At 43.0% G+C, this 18,430-nt stretch overlaps 1 protein-coding gene across 1 annotated transcript in view; it reads right to left on the reverse strand.

Moving 5' to 3' along the window:
- Positions 1-1,117: 1,117 nt before the first annotated feature.
- Positions 1,118-18,430, reverse strand: part of PLPPR4 (phospholipid phosphatase related 4) — a 49,349-nt gene continuing 32,036 nt past the window's right edge. Inside the window, exons 3-7 of the mRNA XM_061630544.1 lie at positions 18,129-18,258; positions 14,329-14,524; positions 11,419-11,476; positions 10,233-10,406; positions 1,118-3,031 (exon numbers count right to left, since the gene is read on the reverse strand). Of these exons, the coding sequence (XP_061486528.1) occupies positions 1,694-3,031; positions 10,233-10,406; positions 11,419-11,476; positions 14,329-14,524; positions 18,129-18,258 (1,896 nt within the window). The 3' untranslated portion in view covers positions 1,118-1,693. The remainder of the gene's footprint in view (positions 3,032-10,232; positions 10,407-11,418; positions 11,477-14,328; positions 14,525-18,128; positions 18,259-18,430) is intronic.

The raw sequence follows: 18,430 nt of genomic DNA on the forward strand, positions 1-18,430 counted from the left end.
AAGCCATTCCAAATCTCAAAAGAAAGACAACCCAAATGAATGGGCTAGGAGTAGTTTAATGGGTGCTATGTACCAAATCAAACAAGTGATGGAACAATGTCTGGATGTGAGCTTGAGTATGAGTTTCATTGGGAGTTTTCTGCAAAGAACAGGGTAAGACCCTCCACTGGATTGGATTTTTGTCTATGGCATTAGGCCTGGAGACATCACCAGGGGTCCAGCTACCAGATGTCTCATTAACTGCTGCTACCTTCAACAGGTTTGCCATATGGGATGTTAAGAAGTCAGAGGAAGGCCAAAGTTCCACAGTGGTGCAGGGATGTAAGAAAAAAAACCCTGTACCTGCTTAATGATGTCACCTTCCTTTGAGTGCTTAAGATGGCAAAAACCCATCTGGGATAGGACCTGGCAGTTTGAACACCCAGTTACTCCATTGATGCTATTTCAGGACAGCCCCCTGCTGTTTTACCAGCCAAAAGGAGGGTGAGCATATTATGTAATAATAAGCACATTATGATTGCCTTGTATTCTCCAGTCATATTACTAATCAAGTTCAGGTCATCTCTGAAGGCAGATAATGTAGCTCAGCTTCTGGAAGGAAGGTGTGCAAACAGGCCCAAGCCTTGTCTAGGATGTCCCTGCACCTTAGGCCACCCTTCTAATTGATTAGGCAGTCTGACTTGTCATATTATTTCCATCTTTACAATACAGTTGCAATTATCAGAGTGAAGCACTAGCCAGTCAACAATAAATAAAAGAGGAGGGAAGATAAGTAATGAGACAAATTGAGAAACAGTTAAAAATGAAGAATTAGCGCTGTAAGAGATCTCTGTTTTTTTTAAAGAACCCACAATATTTCAGCTAGTCCCAGGTTAGCTCACTAAGAAATGACCTCTTTGTTTGCAGCACCTGTAACTAAACAAATCTGGAAAAGAAGAAGAAAAACTAATCAGAGGAGAAAATGATTCTATTTTCATGGATCACCCACAATTTTCTTTTGTTTCAGTAAACATTTCAAAGAACTACACAAAACCATTGCAATCTTTTAATGTGAAAGATCCACTATAACAAAGCAGTCAATATTTTACTACTCTAAATGAATTCAGCCAGCATCATATTTTCAGCAACATCACTTGGAAGGAATTACACATCAAAACGTCATGTGTCTGTAGCAATGAACAGGTATGTAAGGTTACTAAAAAAGTAAAGTTAGAATCAGCACCGACTTGTATTAAATTTTGGTGCAAAACCCGCAAAGGTGAAGTACAACACTGATAGTACAGCTTTTGCCGTTAAAAAAACACACCAAAAAAATTCCCATTTGTCCTTGGACATATATAAAGCAAAAAGTTGGCACATTCAGGAAATAAGGTGTCTGTTAAGATTGCTGTTTTTGTTGACATCATCCCCAATAGATAAACATTTTGAGTCTAGGGGAAAAAAATCTGTTAGGAAACATCCCGTTCATTAGGTTCTTGCATTGTGCTTTTTGGCCCCCCCTCCCCGCAACATGAAATCCACAAATTCATGCACAATCACTACACATCAGCAACATCCAAAAATGGTCAGGCTGATGGTCGATATTTTGGCACATCAAGAATATTTCAGCATCAGCTCAAAAATAGAGAGAGCACAAAGCTAGTACCAAACGGAGATGACTGGTAGTGGCATGGCTGGGCTGAAGCACCGAGCCTCATTCTTTGTAAGCTCTTGTAGGAGACGTTCCCTTGTAGAAGATGTTCCTGGTGTTCTCTGGGCTGCTTCCTCTTTCAGGAATTAATATGATATTTCCTTTTCTTCGAAGTGTAGAGTCACGACTAGAGGAAACTGACAGGGTCTCTGAGCCAATTTCGCTGCCTTCCACTGGGGTGACTCTGATTGTTGTCATACCATGGTGGTGGTGCTCACTGTTATCGATGTTGCTTCTTTTTCTGTCCCCAGATCCATAAGTGTCTTTCAAAGATTCGCAGCTCTCCGAGTCTCTGTTGAGATCATTAAGCTCATATGTCTGTCGAAGACTTCCTTTCTCAGGAGCTTTCCATTTCCAGGAGCCACTTCCTTCTCCTTCCGATGGCATCTGAATGATGGGCCTGTTGTTTTCAGGATGGGCCTCCACTCTTATGATACTGCTTGGTTCATGATCCGTCAAGGTTTTGTATCGGATGGCTCCGGTACAAGTGACTGTGCTGCCCTCAGAGCTCTTCGGGCTGCCCTGAAGTACACCTTGTTGCTTTGACATGGCTATGACCTGCATGATTCTTGGCTGGCTGTTGCTCCTGCACCCAACAGTCTTCTCAGCAGCTTTCAGCCACTTAGCTCGAGCTGAGCTAGTTTTTGGAGATGTATTGACATTCTCCTGCGTCTCTTCAGGAATATGCACAAGCTGTGAAGAACCTGGCCGTGACTGAATAGAAACTCTTGGCCCACCAGAAAGGCCAACACTGTTGCATCCTGGCATACTACCAGGCTGGATTTTCAGGTACTGATTGCTAGGCCCATGGTGATCTCCATTAACGCCCACTCTGGATGGCTCAGAGCTTGACCTCATTTCAATTGCTCTAGGTGGTGACTGTCCAGAATCTGTCTCTATCACCTGCAGGGACAACTTTCGACTTTCATTCTTGTTCTTCCACTGGGAGAGAAGTTGTTTTGAGCGGGCAGAATCCATAGATGCATGAATTGTTGCATTCCGTCGAGCCGACTCTTCCATTGCAGGTGTGTTGGCTCTTGGCAAAGTGTTGCTGAAAGTGACCATGTTCTCCTTTCCCATTGGACTTCGTGGTGTTATAATTTCCACATCAGCATTTGCTCTTTTGAGGTTGGTCAGGGAGCCAGTGTCCCTGGGGTTCCTGTTTAAGATACTCTCGGCATGGTGAGTGGAGATGGCCTCATTGCTGCTACCATTTTTCCCTGGTAAAATTCTACTGGGATCTTGGCTCAGGTCAGTCAAAGACCTTAATGGTTCTCTGTGTGGGTTCTGATTAAAGATGTTGTCTTCACTTGGCAGAAAATTCCCCACAGCATACAGGCCCTGGTATTGGGAGAAAAAACAGGATCTCTTTATGGAAAATAAATATTTGTAGGCATGGCAATGATGGTGGCTAAGTTCTTATGCTCAGTGTTGCAGATATTTATTTGTTATTACCTTTAGACCCCACCTTTCATGCAAGGAGCTCAAGGTGGTGTATATGATTTTCCTCCTCCCTCTTTTATCCTCACATCCCTGTGAGGTGGGTTAGGCTAAGAGACACTGACTGCCCCAAGGTCACCCCCTGAGCTTCACTGAACTCCCGTCTCCAAGTCCTAGTGCAACATTCTAAGGGCATCGCCGCACATACCATTTATAGTGCTGTAGTTGCTGGGGTTTTATTTTGGCATGCCGCCACACAGCATCGTCATTATTCAGTTAGTATTCCAGAATTATGTACTCAAAAAACTGATTTTCTTCTACTGTGAAGGATCTGGATCGGATCCTCAATATTTTCATTTGTGTGGCATATGTACAAGCATTGCCCCATGGAGGGATTGGGTTTGGTGTGCGTGGCCACTTCCCTTTGACTGGGGCGAGCCCAGTTCAGAGAAGAGATATGGCAGATAGAGTTCCATGATGAGTCATAATGATAGACATGTGTCGTTCCTCTCATCTAACCTCTTCTAATCTCCTATACTCCTATATGTTTTAAAGTGTTTTTAGTGCTTTGTTTGCTGCCCTGGGCTCCTGCTGGGAGGAAGGGCGAGATGCAAATTAAATAATAAATAAATAAAATAATAAATATACTCCCACAATAGTATAATTCCAGAATACTAGGCATGATATACCCATATAAAAAGACTGTGGTAGGGCTATCCCTGTGCGCGTATACCTAACTCCGACATTTACTGGCTGGAGGAACACGAGGGTAGGTAAGGGGTGCGACTACAGTCATGGAACTTTTCTCAATTTGGGTGACATGTGACCAAAGGTACAGACAACCAGCTACAAGTTCACTCTTAAAACATCAGATCAAACAGCAACTATACCACTAACAATGGTAAGTGCAGAAAGGCACTTTCCCACTACACTACAATGGCTCTTTTATGGCACCATAAAATTGCAAATACATCTGCACAGAGACTCCTCTTTCATGGGATGATTCACATATAGCCCTCCAAATGAATGTCTGAATCTCTCTCTGCCTGTTGCCTCCTCCTCCTCTATGCAGCAAAAGGCCAGGGATAAAGCCAATCCTTAGAGCTTTTTTTCCACCTTTTCTTGCCGTTTGTGACTGCTGACGCAAGGGAGTCTTATCCTTGGGGATTCTCAAAAAGGCTGAAAGGCATCAAATACATGTGTTCTCTCATTCAGAGGAGAAATGTGGATTGCCTTTATGAAAAAATATCACACTCTTCTCACTTCCCAAACTAGTCTTTTATTTGGTAGCTGCTGGCCAGCAACATCTATCACTTCATATGTTGTTTGCATGTATATGCAGACATGCAAAATGTAGGAGTTATGACATTCGGAGTCTGTATGTGCAAAAACTAGCATGAGAATCCACTTTATGAAGTCTTGGTTCTAATTTGTCTAGAGAGACCCGGACAGGCAAGCCAGCAAATTGCAGGACTTTTCTGAAAATGTTATCATGAGCAAGCTACTTTAAGCACACTCAAGACTTTGGGCGTGCCCAGTGGGACTTGTTTTGGTCTCTCTCTGTTTGTGAAGTAGGCTTCACAAATTGCTCCGAAACACCCCTCAGTTTCAAAGGTTGCTTGCCAGATAGTATGATGGGCTGCTTCTGGGTAAGAAATGCAGGCTCAAAGCCCTTCTTGGTGCTTGGCTTTAGCCAAACAGTTTTCTGGATCTTGGCCACAGTGGGAAGCACACACTATGTGATTCAAAAGAGGCTACCTCCAAATCAAAAACCCTCTTTGCATTATTTACAACTGATATTCCAGTTGGATTTACAGAACAAAGCAGCTTAAAATGATCAGAAAAAATGATCAAGAATTGGGTATAAATAATATAATTTATTGTTTTAGTATATGGTCAGGTTATGGGTTCTCACAATCCAGAAGAAAATGTGTGAGGATAAAAATCAGTCCAAGACAAGTTATCTTCATGGCTGAACATAAATGTCAAAGAATTCCATATATGTGTGTGTGTGTGTGTGTGTGTGTGTGTGTAAGAAATGGAATCCTGTGCAAGTTTGCTGAGAATGGATTGATCATTTGCATGCTTATTGAGTTCAATGGGATTTACTCCCCTGCAATCATGCTTAGGATAGGTGAAACTGACCACTAGGGGGTGGGGAGGGAAGGAAGCACAAGGGGAGGGGAGGCGGGGAGGAGGAAGGGCAGATGGGAGGAGGGGGATGGGGAGAAGGAGAAGGAGGGCAGGTTTGATCATTTGCATGGTTATTGAGTTCAGTGAAATTTACTCCCATGCAATCATGCTTCGGACAGGTGACACTGACCATGGGGAAGGAGGAGGAGAGAGGGAGGGCTGGAGTGGGCAGGGGAGAAGGAAGAGGGGAGGGGAGGAAGAAGGGAGGAGGAAGGGAGAGGAAGGGGGAAGGAGAGGAGAGAGGAGAAGGGAAAGGCAGGTCTGATTATTTGCATGCTTATTGAGTTCAATGGTATTTACTCCCATGCAATCATGCTTAGAATAGGTGAAACTGACCATGGAGGAGGAGGGGGGTAGGAAAGGGGAGGAGCAAAGGAGGGGAAGGAGGGGGATGGGGATGGGGAGGGAGGGGCGAAGGAAGGGGGGGGGAAGGGGCAAAAGGGAGGGGATAGGAGGGAGGCTGAGGGGAGGCCAGGTTCGATCATTTGCATGCTTTCTGAGTTCAGTGTGACTAACTCCTGTACTATCATGATTAGGACAGTGCAACTGACTTGGGGGAGGGGCGGGGAAACGGGAGGGAGGCAATGAGGAGAGATTGGATGGGCAGGCACTAGGCAGAGGGAAAGCCCCTTTCCTTTCCAAAAGGAAAACATTGTGAACAATGTCATTGTATTTCAGGGTTTTTCCCACCTTTTTATTCTACAGCAGGCACATGTAGTCTCCCACCCAAATTTAAGCCAAAGCTGTCACTGGCTACATCCACACCAGACCTTTATTTCCCTTTAGACAGTCATGGCTTCTCCCAAATTCCCCTCACAGAGCTACAATCCCTAGAAGAGCGGCTGGCTGTTAAACCACTCTGGCCACTGGAGCTCTGTCAGGGGAATAGGAGTCTCCCTGCTTTTTAAAGTTTGATAGAAATATCTGTGGGCTATAAGTATATTCTTAAACCGCAAGGGTTTTTGCCTATTAATGAAATGGGATCCTGTGCAAGCTTGCTGAGAATGGATTGATCATTTGCATGCTTATTGAGTTCAGTGGGATTTACTCCTCTGCAATCATGCTTGGGATAGCTGAAACTGACTACAGAGGATGGGGAGGGGAGGAGGAGGAGGAGGGAGGGGAGGAATGGCAGAGGGGAGGAGGGTTAGGGGAGGAGGCAGGAGGGGGAGGGGAGAAGGACAGGATTGATCATTTGCATGTTTATTGAGTTCAGTGGGATTTACTCCCGTGCAATCATGCTTAGGATAGGTTAAACTGACCAGGGGGAGGGAGGGAGGGCTGAAGTGGGCAGGGGAGAAGGAAGGAAGAGGGGGAAGGAGGAAGGGAGAGGAGAGGGGAAGGAGGGGAAAAGCAGGTCTGATCATTTGCATGCTTATTGAGTTCATTGGGATTTACTCCTATGTAATCATGGTTAGGATAGGAAAAACTGACCATGGGGGAGGAGGAGGGGGAGGAGGAAGAGGAAGGAGCATATTGGAGAGGGGCAAAGGAAAGGGGAGATTTGAGCATTTGCATGCTTATGGAGTTCAATGGTATTTACTTCCATGCAATCATGCTTAAGATAGGTAAAACTGATCATGGGGAGAAGGAAGGGGAGGGTGAGGAGAAGGAAGGGGAAGGGGGATTGGAAGGGGATGGGGAGGGAGGGGCAAAGGAAGGGGGAGGGAAGGGGCAAGAGGGAGGGGATAGGAGGGAGAAGGAAGGGTGGGTTTCATCTAGGGTTGCCAGGTTCAGGGCCTGAGAATGATTCTGTATCTTTAAGAGAAGAGAAAATTCAGCCAAGTGCAGGTTTTCTTGCAACACTGTAATGGGAAAAACCACAAGGTGAAATTCTCCCTTCCCCCTGCACAACTTTTAAAGATGCAGAAGACCTCTTGGATGCTGGGCCTGGCAACCCTAGTTCGATCATTTGCATACTTTTTGAGTTCAATGGGATTTATTTCTGTGCAATCATGTTTGAAAATGGAAATGGACTGCCTTCGAGTCGACCGAACTTATGGCAACCCTTTGAATAGGGTTTTAATGGTAAATGGTATTTAGAGGTGCTTTTATCATTGCCTTCCTCTGAGGCTGAGAGGCAGTGGCTGGCCCAAGGTCACGCAGTCAGCTTCATGGCTCTGTGGGGATTTGAACCCTGGTCTCCCAGGTCCTAGTCCAACACTGACCTGGGGGAGGGGCGGGGAGGGGAGGAGATTGGGAGGGTGGGCACTGGGCAGAGGGGAAAACCCTCTCCTTTCCAAAAGGAAAACATTGTGAACAGTATCATTGCTTTTCAGCATTTCCCTCACCTTTTTATTCTACAGCAGGCACATGTAGCCTCCCACCCAAATTTAAACCAAAGCTGTCCCTGGCCACATTGACACCAGGCCTTTATTTCACTTTGGAGAGTCATGGCTTCTCTCAAAGAATCCTGGGAAGTGTAGTTAGCGAAGGGTGCTGAGAGTTGCTAGGAGACGCCCTGTTCCCCTCACAGACCTTCAATCAGAGTGGCTGACTGTTAAACCACTCTGGTCACTGGAGCTCTGTCAGTGAAATAGGAGTCTCCTATCAGCACCCTTCACAAACTACACTTCCCAGGATTCTCTGAGGGAAGCCATGACTGTCTCACATGAAATCAAAGTCTGGTGTGGGTGGGGCCCACTGGTTAGGCAAGCGAAGCAGCTGTGAGGCTTTTAGAACACTGATAGTTGGTTCTTACTGTGCATGCCCTGTGTTATCATAGGCTGCCAGCCAAAATTTATTAAATTAATTAAAAATCAGCCAGGCATTTTTTAAACTTTTAAACTGCAGAAGATGAAGGTCAGAGTATGGGGCAAGGTCAGTATTAGGATTACAGGTACTCTGTGAACATGGCTGATTTTTAATGACTTTCAACAGATTATGAGAACTCTCAGAGGAACAAGTCCAAAAGGGCTCTGGTTTTTTCCCCTCTTTTTAAACTTTGAACGCTCTGTTCTCTCTGACTGTTTTGTGTATCACCATGAAAATTGAAAGGGTTGTTAAGCAAGCGTTTCTGAGTTCAGGACTATAATTTTTGTAAGGTTTTGTTTTGAAATGAGCTTATGGGGGTATTTTCAATTTAACATTGCGGAATGTGAAAAATCCACGCTGGCTATAGTATACAGCCACACTTGTGGCTGTATAATATAGTGAATACTGATTTTCCTATTCATTTTCAGCTTTGAGGTAATTCCTGTCTTCTGCATTCAATTTTACAGTCACAGAAGCCTGATTTACTGATCCTGGCCTCAACCTCATTAGATTTCTGCTCAAAGGTTATGCCCTTTCTCTTGCTTAATAGCCATGCAATGCAATATCTTGGTGAGAGACAAATTCATCAATTTCAAATCAATTTGTGCAGAACCTCAGCGGGAGTTTGAGTGACATTCTATTTACACATTCAATGGTCCATTACTAAGAAAATACACTGCACTCTCTATGGGCAAAAAAATAAAAATTAAAACAAAAATCTGAAGCTTGAAGAATGCCAAAGATCTTTTTTCCAGGTCCATCAAACATATACTCTTAAATGGGCTTTATACATGATTAAGGCTGCTACAGCTGGCCTTGCCCACTTTAACAGTAGCATTTGCCTAGATTGGGATGCACATCTCCAATCAAACCAAGGAATGTGTCAAGGCAGTTCCACGGGGTCTAGACGATCGAGTGAAGGAAGTGTATGCATCCAGAAGTACATTTGCATGAGCTAAGTATGTGAAAAACTGATTTTATACATGGATTTGCATTGGTGGGATGGAGCATAGGAGTTCTATGGGGCTGATACGGTTATTATTTTACTGTCTCTCTGTCATATGAACATACATTATGAGCAGGTTTAGGCAGGGCTCTCTCTGCTCTGCATGCAGAACAGTGATATTCTGTTCTAAGGTAACCCAAGAAAACCTAACTTCTGTAACCTGAATCAATTATGCAAAATTCCATAGATTTGCTTATTATGCACCATTTAATCTATTCTTTCTACTAGTGAAAGGAAGGAGATAGAAGCGGTGAAGGGCTCTGATGGCAGAGCCTGCAACTCAGTCATGAAATATGCTCTGAGCCTATTCTAAAACATGTTGTCTGAGACATTTAAAATGTAGGCCCAGTTCCCTCTCTGATTCAGCAAGGGTAATGTTGACAGGAAAGCACAATGTGTAATCATTCTCTCCTGGAATGGAAACTGTACACCATCCAGGACTGGGTCCATTGCACATAGTTCCTGGCACTTCATTGGGAACAGCTCGTCAGAGTCTATTGAAGAGCTGGATGGGTCCAAATCAGTAGCGACTGGTAGGGTGGCATTGCTCATTTGCCTTCCCAATGCCGAGTGCCTCTGCCAGTTCCTGAGAAGGGAAGGGATCAGGCACGGGGAACTCAGTATGGCATGGGCGCAGTGGCATAGCCAATCAATGCTTCTGTCAGCACGCCCACACTGTGCTGAGCTCCCCGCGCCTCCCCCTCTCAAAAACTGGAAGCCATGACTGGTGTCATCCTGCCGACCGCTATTGCTCCAAATACTTGTTTGGTTGTTACATTTATATCCCATTTATCCTCAAAGGAGCTCAAGGCAGCATTCATGATTCCCCTCTCCATGTTATCCTCACAACTCAATGAGGTAGACCAAGCTCAGAGATGGTGATTGGCTCCAAGTCACCCATGCGAGCTTAATGGCTGAATAGGGACTTAACATGCGGGCTCACTACTTCATGCGTGCAGCTGTAAACACCTATTTTCTACCCTGATCGATTATTTGCTGCTTCCTTTTCCAGCGCATTTGTTTATATTCAGAAGCAAGTTTTAGAGAGCTGCACAGAACATAATCTGTAACAAATGTAAAAGAAATGAAAGATTTGTTAATTGCTAGGCTTTTAGATACCAAAATACAGGTATCTCTGTATCTACTTACCAAATAAAGGGCAATTCCACTGCCAATTAAAAAGCCACAATAAACGTCAACTGGATGGTTTTTGTACTGGGTGATGCGAGTCAGTCCACATATAATTCCACAGATGATAAAAGCGAATACTAGAAGTGGTTTCAGAAGTTTAGAGGAGTCGGTTAACGTAGAATTGAAGTACATCTTTAAAAAAAACACATAATTTTTTAACATTTCCCAAATGGAATGGTTTTCTTTGTTTACCTGGGCTGCATTCAGACATGGGTTTTATTGCGCTAGGTTTACTGATTGTAATGGTAGCGCTTCTGTCCTGATTTCTAACATTCCTTTCAGACTGCAGTACCTGTTGCATTATTATGGAACTGTGGTTTTTTGACAGATATCTGGCCATGTTGCACTAAATTTCATTCACACCAGTAGATGTGGTATGACACAAAATCAAGGTCATTGACCATGTCGTTACTCCCCAACCCTTTCCGCTTATGCATACTTCTGTTCAGCCATGATTCCCCCATGAAAACTGTGGGAAAGAACTGTATGCCAGTGCACAGTCCCAAATTTTGCCCCTTTACTCCCATTATTTTCTGGGTTGACAGGGTTGCAATTTTTTTCTAGAAGCAATTAACACAGAAATTAATGCTAAACAGTCACTATTTTTCCTGAAGTGGTTTTACACCATGTGAAAGATCAAATAAAATGCAGAAATGATCAGGTAAAGAAATGCCATTTGAATGCAGCCTTAATAAGCTAGTAATGGATGGAAAGATCTGTAGCTTTTTATTCTGAACTTTCACTTTGAACTCCATGGGCTTCAGAAAATGGAAAGTCTGTACAAATTAAAACAACCTTCTCAACTCCTTTTAGTTTCATTCATTGGATGGATCTTATTTGCATTAATGTGAATTAGCAGCATATCAATACTTTGCTTTAAAAAGGTTTCCACTCATTCTGAATGAAAGAGAAAAACTTTCATTTTTGAGGGGTGTTTTTATCCTTCAGTTTCACCTCTGAGTTCTGGTTTTTCTGTTCAGGACTTGGAAAAATGGGAGTGGGGAAGTAAGAAAGCTTTTCCTGTTTTTGTGGGAAGGGGAGGTCTTCACATCTCTTGTCTTAACCAGCTTGCTTTACACCAGATCTGAAATGACATCCTGACTTTTCCCTTTACACATTATTACAACGAGGCTTAATTACTCACCGAAACATACACAGCTGCAAAGGCTGCCAGAGTGGCATGTTGGGAAGGGAATGACTTTCTGCAAAGGAAGGACACTCAAATTAAATTTCTCACTTAAAAATACATTTGGCTAGGGATGGTTTAAAAATAAACAAAGCGCTGGGTGGCCAAATATAGTAATCATATTTAACTTATAAGCTGCAGTCAGGGAAACGATTATGATTACATTAATGGGCTTTTAGAAATTCCCATTCAGTATTCTGGAGAATATGTGGGATTTAGTCACAATTAACAAATTAAACTTCTGATCTCACATAATCTGGGTTTTGATTTATTGATTTCTAATGGGAAAATTCTACAATGACATGAAAGAATCTGTCTTGAGCAATGATCTAGGAACATGCTGACTAATTGTAGCTATTGTGTTGTAACCAACTAAATTCTGCTCAGAATAGACTCACTGAAATTAATGGACCTGTTAGGAATGTCCATTAATCTGAATGGGTCTGCTCTGAGTATGACTAATGTTAGATATAACCCAATGATTTCAACAATGGTTTGAAGAAATCATTCATCTATCAGTTAAACCTTGAGCCCACTGCCTTAAAAACAGCAATAATGCCCTTTCATGGACTACTCATGAGTAACAGTGCGATCCTAAACATGTCTAGTCAAAAGTAAATCCTGTTGAATTTAATGGGGTTTACGTACAAGGGCTTTCACATGAATGAATGTGAATGTACTGCCTTTAAGTCGATTCCGACTTATGGCGACCCTATGAATAGGGTTTTCATGAGGCTGAGAGGCAGTGACTAGCCCAAGGTCACCCAGTGAGCTTCATGGCTATGTGGGGATTTGAACCCTAGTCTCTCTCCACACTGAAGGCCAGGTCCTTTGCCCTAGTATATGCATTTTTTGTACACATTACTTGGCTGGTGAATTGCAACATTCAGATAAATGCAAATTTTGAAAGATGGCTGTGTTTTTGGTTAGCATATTGTTTTGGAAAGTGGAAATTAAATAGTTTAAATGTGAACTATTTTGAATTTCTCCCCCATCCCTACTTGAACGTGCCTGTGTTTTAAATTGTTTTTATATTGTTTTAAATTTTAAAATTGTGTTTTAAATTGTTTTTAAAATATGTGTTTTAAATTGTATATTTGTTTTAATGTTTTTGATTGCTGTAAACCGCCCAGAGAGCTTCGGCTATGGGACGGTATACAAGTGCAATAAATAAATAAATAAATCATAACAAACAGGAAACCTGGTGTGCAACAACTGGGCCTGGAAAAACACATTCTTCTTTGAATATTTGTGGACAGAACGGGATAACTATAGGAAAGGATTCAGATTGTTGGGGGTTGTGAATGCTGGCTGATCATGTTGGATTATTTGATACTGTGTGCACTTCCAGGATCTCAACTCAAAAACACTGTGTTGCAGTCTTTGTTTGAGATCCAGATTAGAACCCAAGAAGCACAGTGTCAGCTGAATACTATGGGGCTCAACCCACAGTGGTTCTGAAGTCAGAACTAATGTTCAGAAGCATGTAAGAGATCTAGAAACTGTTTTGGGTGATGAATAATGGCAAACCGGTAGAGGCAGCTTTCAGGAGGCAGCTGGGGGGGTTTCTTAGCCCTCCTCCCATCCACAACAATTCATGGCATGTGGAAAAGAAGTGAAATTTGTACTGATCTTTGACATGTGGGAAATATAAATAGATGGCAACACATGGTATGAGGTATTTCCCCTTAGAATGCCAAGGTGATTGCGAGGGAAGTCACTCTTCTATGCGGCTCTGGGGATTTGGTAAAAGGTTTTCAAGATTTTTAGGAAAAGAGGTCAAGCCACATTTTCGGTGTTAGTCATTCTATGTAAGTCTTCTCTGAATAATTCATGCAATTCCTGCCCCAAATTTCAGCCCGCTGCTGGCAAGTCCTCTCATCTGAATTTGTGTTTGTAGGTCATTATGTTTTTATGTGTCCATCACTCCCACAGAAGCTACTACAAGTTTTTAATGAAAAGGCAGAGAAGTGCACACATCTTCTTTGCAAATTTAAGGTGCATGTCTCTCTCAAATGATTACTGCGTGTATGCAGCTGCTGACTGCTCTGAACACAAGGCAGATGTCAATCAAGGATGGCTGGGAAACAACTATAGATCCTGCTGTCATTTTTTTTTTTTTTGGTCAATGAGACCTTATTCATGGCCGGATTAGATTTTGCTCCTCCCCCCACAGTCATTTTGCTATTTGTAGCCTGTTTATACCATAGGCTCTAATGGGAACCAATGGAAATTGAGTCTGCTCCTATCTGCAAAGCTCCACCCCTTCATCTTGCCCCTCTTCTCCCAGAATGCTACTTTTTGATTATACTAATGTGTAATGGAACACAGGAGCTGCCTTTGAGATATGTACATCATGAAAAAGCAATGTATGCATTCATGCCTCAGTCTTACATAAGCTTACAGACTTTATTGACAGATTTATGCCCAACGATTGGGACAAAAATAGAAGACAACACAGTTTTGACAGGAACACAGGAAGGTCTCTTATACTGAGTCAGACCATTAGTCCCTCTATATCAATATTGTCTACACCAGGGGTGGGGCACCTTTGGCCCTCTAGCTGTTGTTGGACTCCAGCTCCCATCAGCGCCAGTCAACATGGTTGATGGTCAGGGATGGTGGGAACTGTAGTTGTAGAGGGCCACAAGTTCCCTATTCCTGGTCTACACTGACTAGCAGCAGCTTTCCAGGGTTTCAGGCAGCATTCTCTCCCAGCCCTACCTAGAAATGCCAAGGATTGCACCTAGTACCTTCTGCATACAAAGCCAGTGCTCCACAACTGAGCCCTTCCTCACTAAACAAGACATAATCAATATTGAACAATGATACATCCCCCCTCCTCCAAATGATCTTTTTGCACCTAACCTTCCATCATTGATGATGACGGGATCAGATCCTGAGCAAATATCCTCCACAATGTAAGAATTTTCTGAGCAGGATACATTGAGTGATGTATAGTTAGGCTTGCATACAGTCAGGAAATATGGCGTTTGATACCCAGTTGACAGCTGTATAATGTCAGTGATGAGAGCCGTGGCACAAAGGCCAAATACATGGACACCTAGAAGTGAAGCAGGATAAGCTTTTAGACCCATTGGCCAAGGAGATACAGTGCTTCCTTCTAGTCCAGGAATCTGGTGGCTTGTGGGCCAAATCTGCCCCCGCCAAACAATTTCATCTGAATCCTGATAATCATAATGTATTTTAATCAAGGTATGTTTTCATAAAGAGAAATGTGCCATGGTTTAATGTTCAATCTCTGTTTAGATTTTGTATGTAGGACCTCAGCTATGTCTTTATACATGCACTCCATAACTGCAAAGTTCTCACCGCTAAATGATGATTAATAATTAAGGCTTACTTCCCATGTGGAATTTGGTTTGTGTAATAAAACTTACTTCCAGCCCTGGGACCATAGCCTGGCTAATAGAGTTACTCTCCCTCTCTTATAATCAATACAGCAGTGCCTATTTAATCATGAAAAGCAAAGATGTGGCTCAGGTCAATGGTGCAGTTAGGTAGTTTTGTACGCTGGGCTTAATGGTCTTACATGAGCTTCCCTCTTTAGAGATTGGCCTTGTTTGCACATAAGCTAAGACATGGTTTGATTAAGTTATGGTTTAACAAACCATGCAATAAGCACACATTGCTCCACATATGATCCAACAAGCCATGACTTGTTTCTCCAAAGTTTGGTTTGTTTGTTTCTCAGATGCTCTTGCGTCAAACCTTTGTAGTTGGATGAGTGCCTGGGATGGGGTTATCAGGCAAACCATGATTAAGCAATGCCAAGCCATAGTTAAAACAAAGCAAGGTTTGCAACCCAACAAAAAACCAAAGCTTCAGATCAGGGTTTGTTGGCAGTAACAAACCATAGTTCAGCTGCTGGGCAGGGATGACACACATAACACTGATCCACAGTTTAATAAATCATGGTTTAATGTTGTGGGTGAACCAGGTTGGTATGTGCAATACTTCACTTACTTCAAAATGTGTTAAGCAAACCCTGCTGCTTTTGGGGATCCTCCAGTTCAGTCTGCTGAGTGGGACCCTGAAATTCTGCCCCAAAGTCTTGGCTCGATAGCATGCCTGATCGTAAATACATAATTTAGTTGCAAGCTCCAATGATTTCAATGGGACCTAGTTAGAATAATAGAATCATAGAGTTGGAAGGGGCCTATAAGGCCACTGAGTCCAATGCAGGAATTCAAATTAAAGCATACCCGACAGGCAGCTGTCCAGCTGCCTCCTGAATGCTTCCATTGTTGGAGAGCCCAGCACCTCCCAAGCTAATTGATTCCATTGTCAAACCGTGCTAACAGTTAGGAAGCTTTTTCTGATGATCAGTTGAAATCCGGCTTCCTGTAGTTGAGCCCATTATTCTGTGTCCTGCACTCTGGGGTGATCGAGAAGAGGTCCTGGCCCTCCTCTGTGTGGCAACCTTTCAAGTACTTGAACAGTGCTATCGTATCTCCCCTCAGTCTTCTCTTCTCCTCTTCTCTTCTTAAGGCTAAACATGCCCAGTTCTTTCAGTCTCTTTTCATAGGGCTTTGTTTCCAGTGCCCTGGTCATCCTTGTTGCTCTCTTCTGAACCTATTCCAGTTTGTCTGCATCCTTCTTAAAGTGTGGTGACCAGAACTGGATGCAGTAATCAAGATGAGGCCTAACCTGAGCTGAATAGAGGGGAACCAGCACTTCATGTAATTTATAAACTATACTGTTAATGCAGCCTAAAATAGCATTTGCCTTTTTGCAGCCACATCTCACTGTTGACTCATATTCAGCTTGTGATCAACAACAATCCCAAGATCCTTTTCACATATAGTATTGCTGAGCCAAGTAATCCCCATCTTATAACTGTGCATTTGGTTTCTTTTTCCTAGGTGTGGAACTTTGCACTTATCGCTGTTAAATTTCATTCTGTTGTTTTCAGCCCAATGCTCCAGCCTATCAAAATCCCTTTGAATTTTGCTTCTTCCAAGGTATTAGCTATCCCTCCCAATTTTGTATCATCTGAAATTTGATAAGCATTTCCTGCACCTCCTCATCCAAGTCATTAATAAAAATGTGGAAGAGCACTGGGCCTAGCACTGAGCCCTGCAGTACCCCGCTCATTACCTCCCCCCAGTTTGAGAAGGAACCATTGATAAGCACTCTCTGAGTACAATACTGTAGTCAACTATGGATCCACCTGATAGTTGTTCCATCCAGCCCACATTTAGCTAGCTTGCTAATCAGAATATCATGGGGCACTTTGTCAAAAGCTTTGCTGAAGTTGAGATATATTATGTCCACAGCATTTCCACAGTCTACCAGGGAGGTTACCTGATCAAAAAACGACATAAGATTAGTCTGGTAGGATTTGTTCTTGATACATCCATGTTGGCTTCCATCAAATATTTTATTTTTGTTGTTGAATATATTCTATTTTTATTGGGAATATAATTCATATACATAGAATACCATGACTGATATTGTATCATAACTTATAAAAAAAGTATTATATACAGCTGTCAGTCTTGCCGGCTGCACCAAGGTGATTAATGGCGTTGTAAAACAATTACCAGGCAGCTGCCCAGGTAGAGGCTGGGTTATAAATCAGACAAACTTAAGGAGAATGAGGGTAAGCAGGAGGGGGGTGTCTAGGGGTTTGAGTTTCCAGTTCATCTTCCAAAAAAAGGTTAGTATCAATTGAAGGGTTCAATATTACATTAAGGCAATCCAGATTTCAAGACTCAACAGGGTCTGGCATGGCTGGCAAGGGTCTGATGTTGGTGTCCGACGTTGCTTCCAATGGAGGACCAAAGGCCTCTCACTGCCTTTTAAGCTCCCCTCCCTGGTTCAGGTGCTAGCCATCTGTTCTCTGACTCCTGGGAGCCTGTAGACTTGAACAGCCAGAATGCCTGCATTGCTCTGCTACTTGCAGGTGTCTTCTCTCTACGGTTGGCAGAGGGGCCTCCTGTTCACTCTCTGAGTCTGACTGAGGAACTCCAGCTGTGTCCTGAACATCTTCCAGTGGTGGTAGGTCTGAAGCTGCATCTTGGGTGATTCTGCTCGTTCCCTCTCCTGGGCCTGCTCTGCCAATGCACTGCTCCTCATCCTCCTCTGAGGAGTCATCTGATGGAGGCATAACAACTCTCCTTTCTTCAAAGAGCTTACAGAAGGACACATGGTCCTATCCCCCCACCTCCTATTTTCACAACCCTGTAAGGAAGGTTAGGTTGAGAGATGGTATCAAATGAACTTCTTGGTTGAGTGGTGATTTGAACCTGGGTCTCCACATTCTCTTATAATACTCTAGCTACTATGCCACAATGATTTAAATAGCAGTGGGATGATCTGTGCTGAGAAAAGTGTGGGAGTGCTTTGTAAATGGACTGTACAATATTTCAATATTATAATGAAAAGGAACACATTGTGCACTTGTGATTTATGCACTGTGGAACATTGACACTGAGGACTGGCTGACCATGGGAGGATGCTTTGGATAGCATCCCCATTGTGAATATCATGTTTGCTCCAGCCCATCATGGTTATTTTTTGTAGATCTGAAATATGACATGTCCTTCAAAATTCTTTTCAAAAACATGTCTAAATAACCAAGATTCCCCTAACCAAAATCAGGTGTCCCCCCCCCCAAATGAAAGGCATTAGCTAAAACCCACCAACAAATCGGACGGCTCTCCTAAGGAAAGAGTTGAAGTTGCAACCACCTGCATTGATATTGGCCTCCGCTCCAATTCCATTTCGGCGTTTCGAAAGGCAGCAGTAGAGAATACCTTCACCCACCATGATCTATAATGACAAAGGAAGGGTTCAAGATAACTACAGTTATGCAGCCACAACATGATGTTGATTTGAAGGACTCATATATTGTCATAAGAGAACAAATTTCACTTTTGAAAGTGTGTGTTAACATTGCTTTGTAGACATCTATTAAAGTCAATTTTCCTGAATGAGGGCAAGG

This window comes from Rhineura floridana, chromosome 6 (genome assembly GCF_030035675.1).
Source record: "Rhineura floridana isolate rRhiFlo1 chromosome 6, rRhiFlo1.hap2, whole genome shotgun sequence".
Lineage (NCBI taxonomy): Eukaryota > Metazoa > Chordata > Lepidosauria > Squamata > Rhineuridae > Rhineura > Rhineura floridana.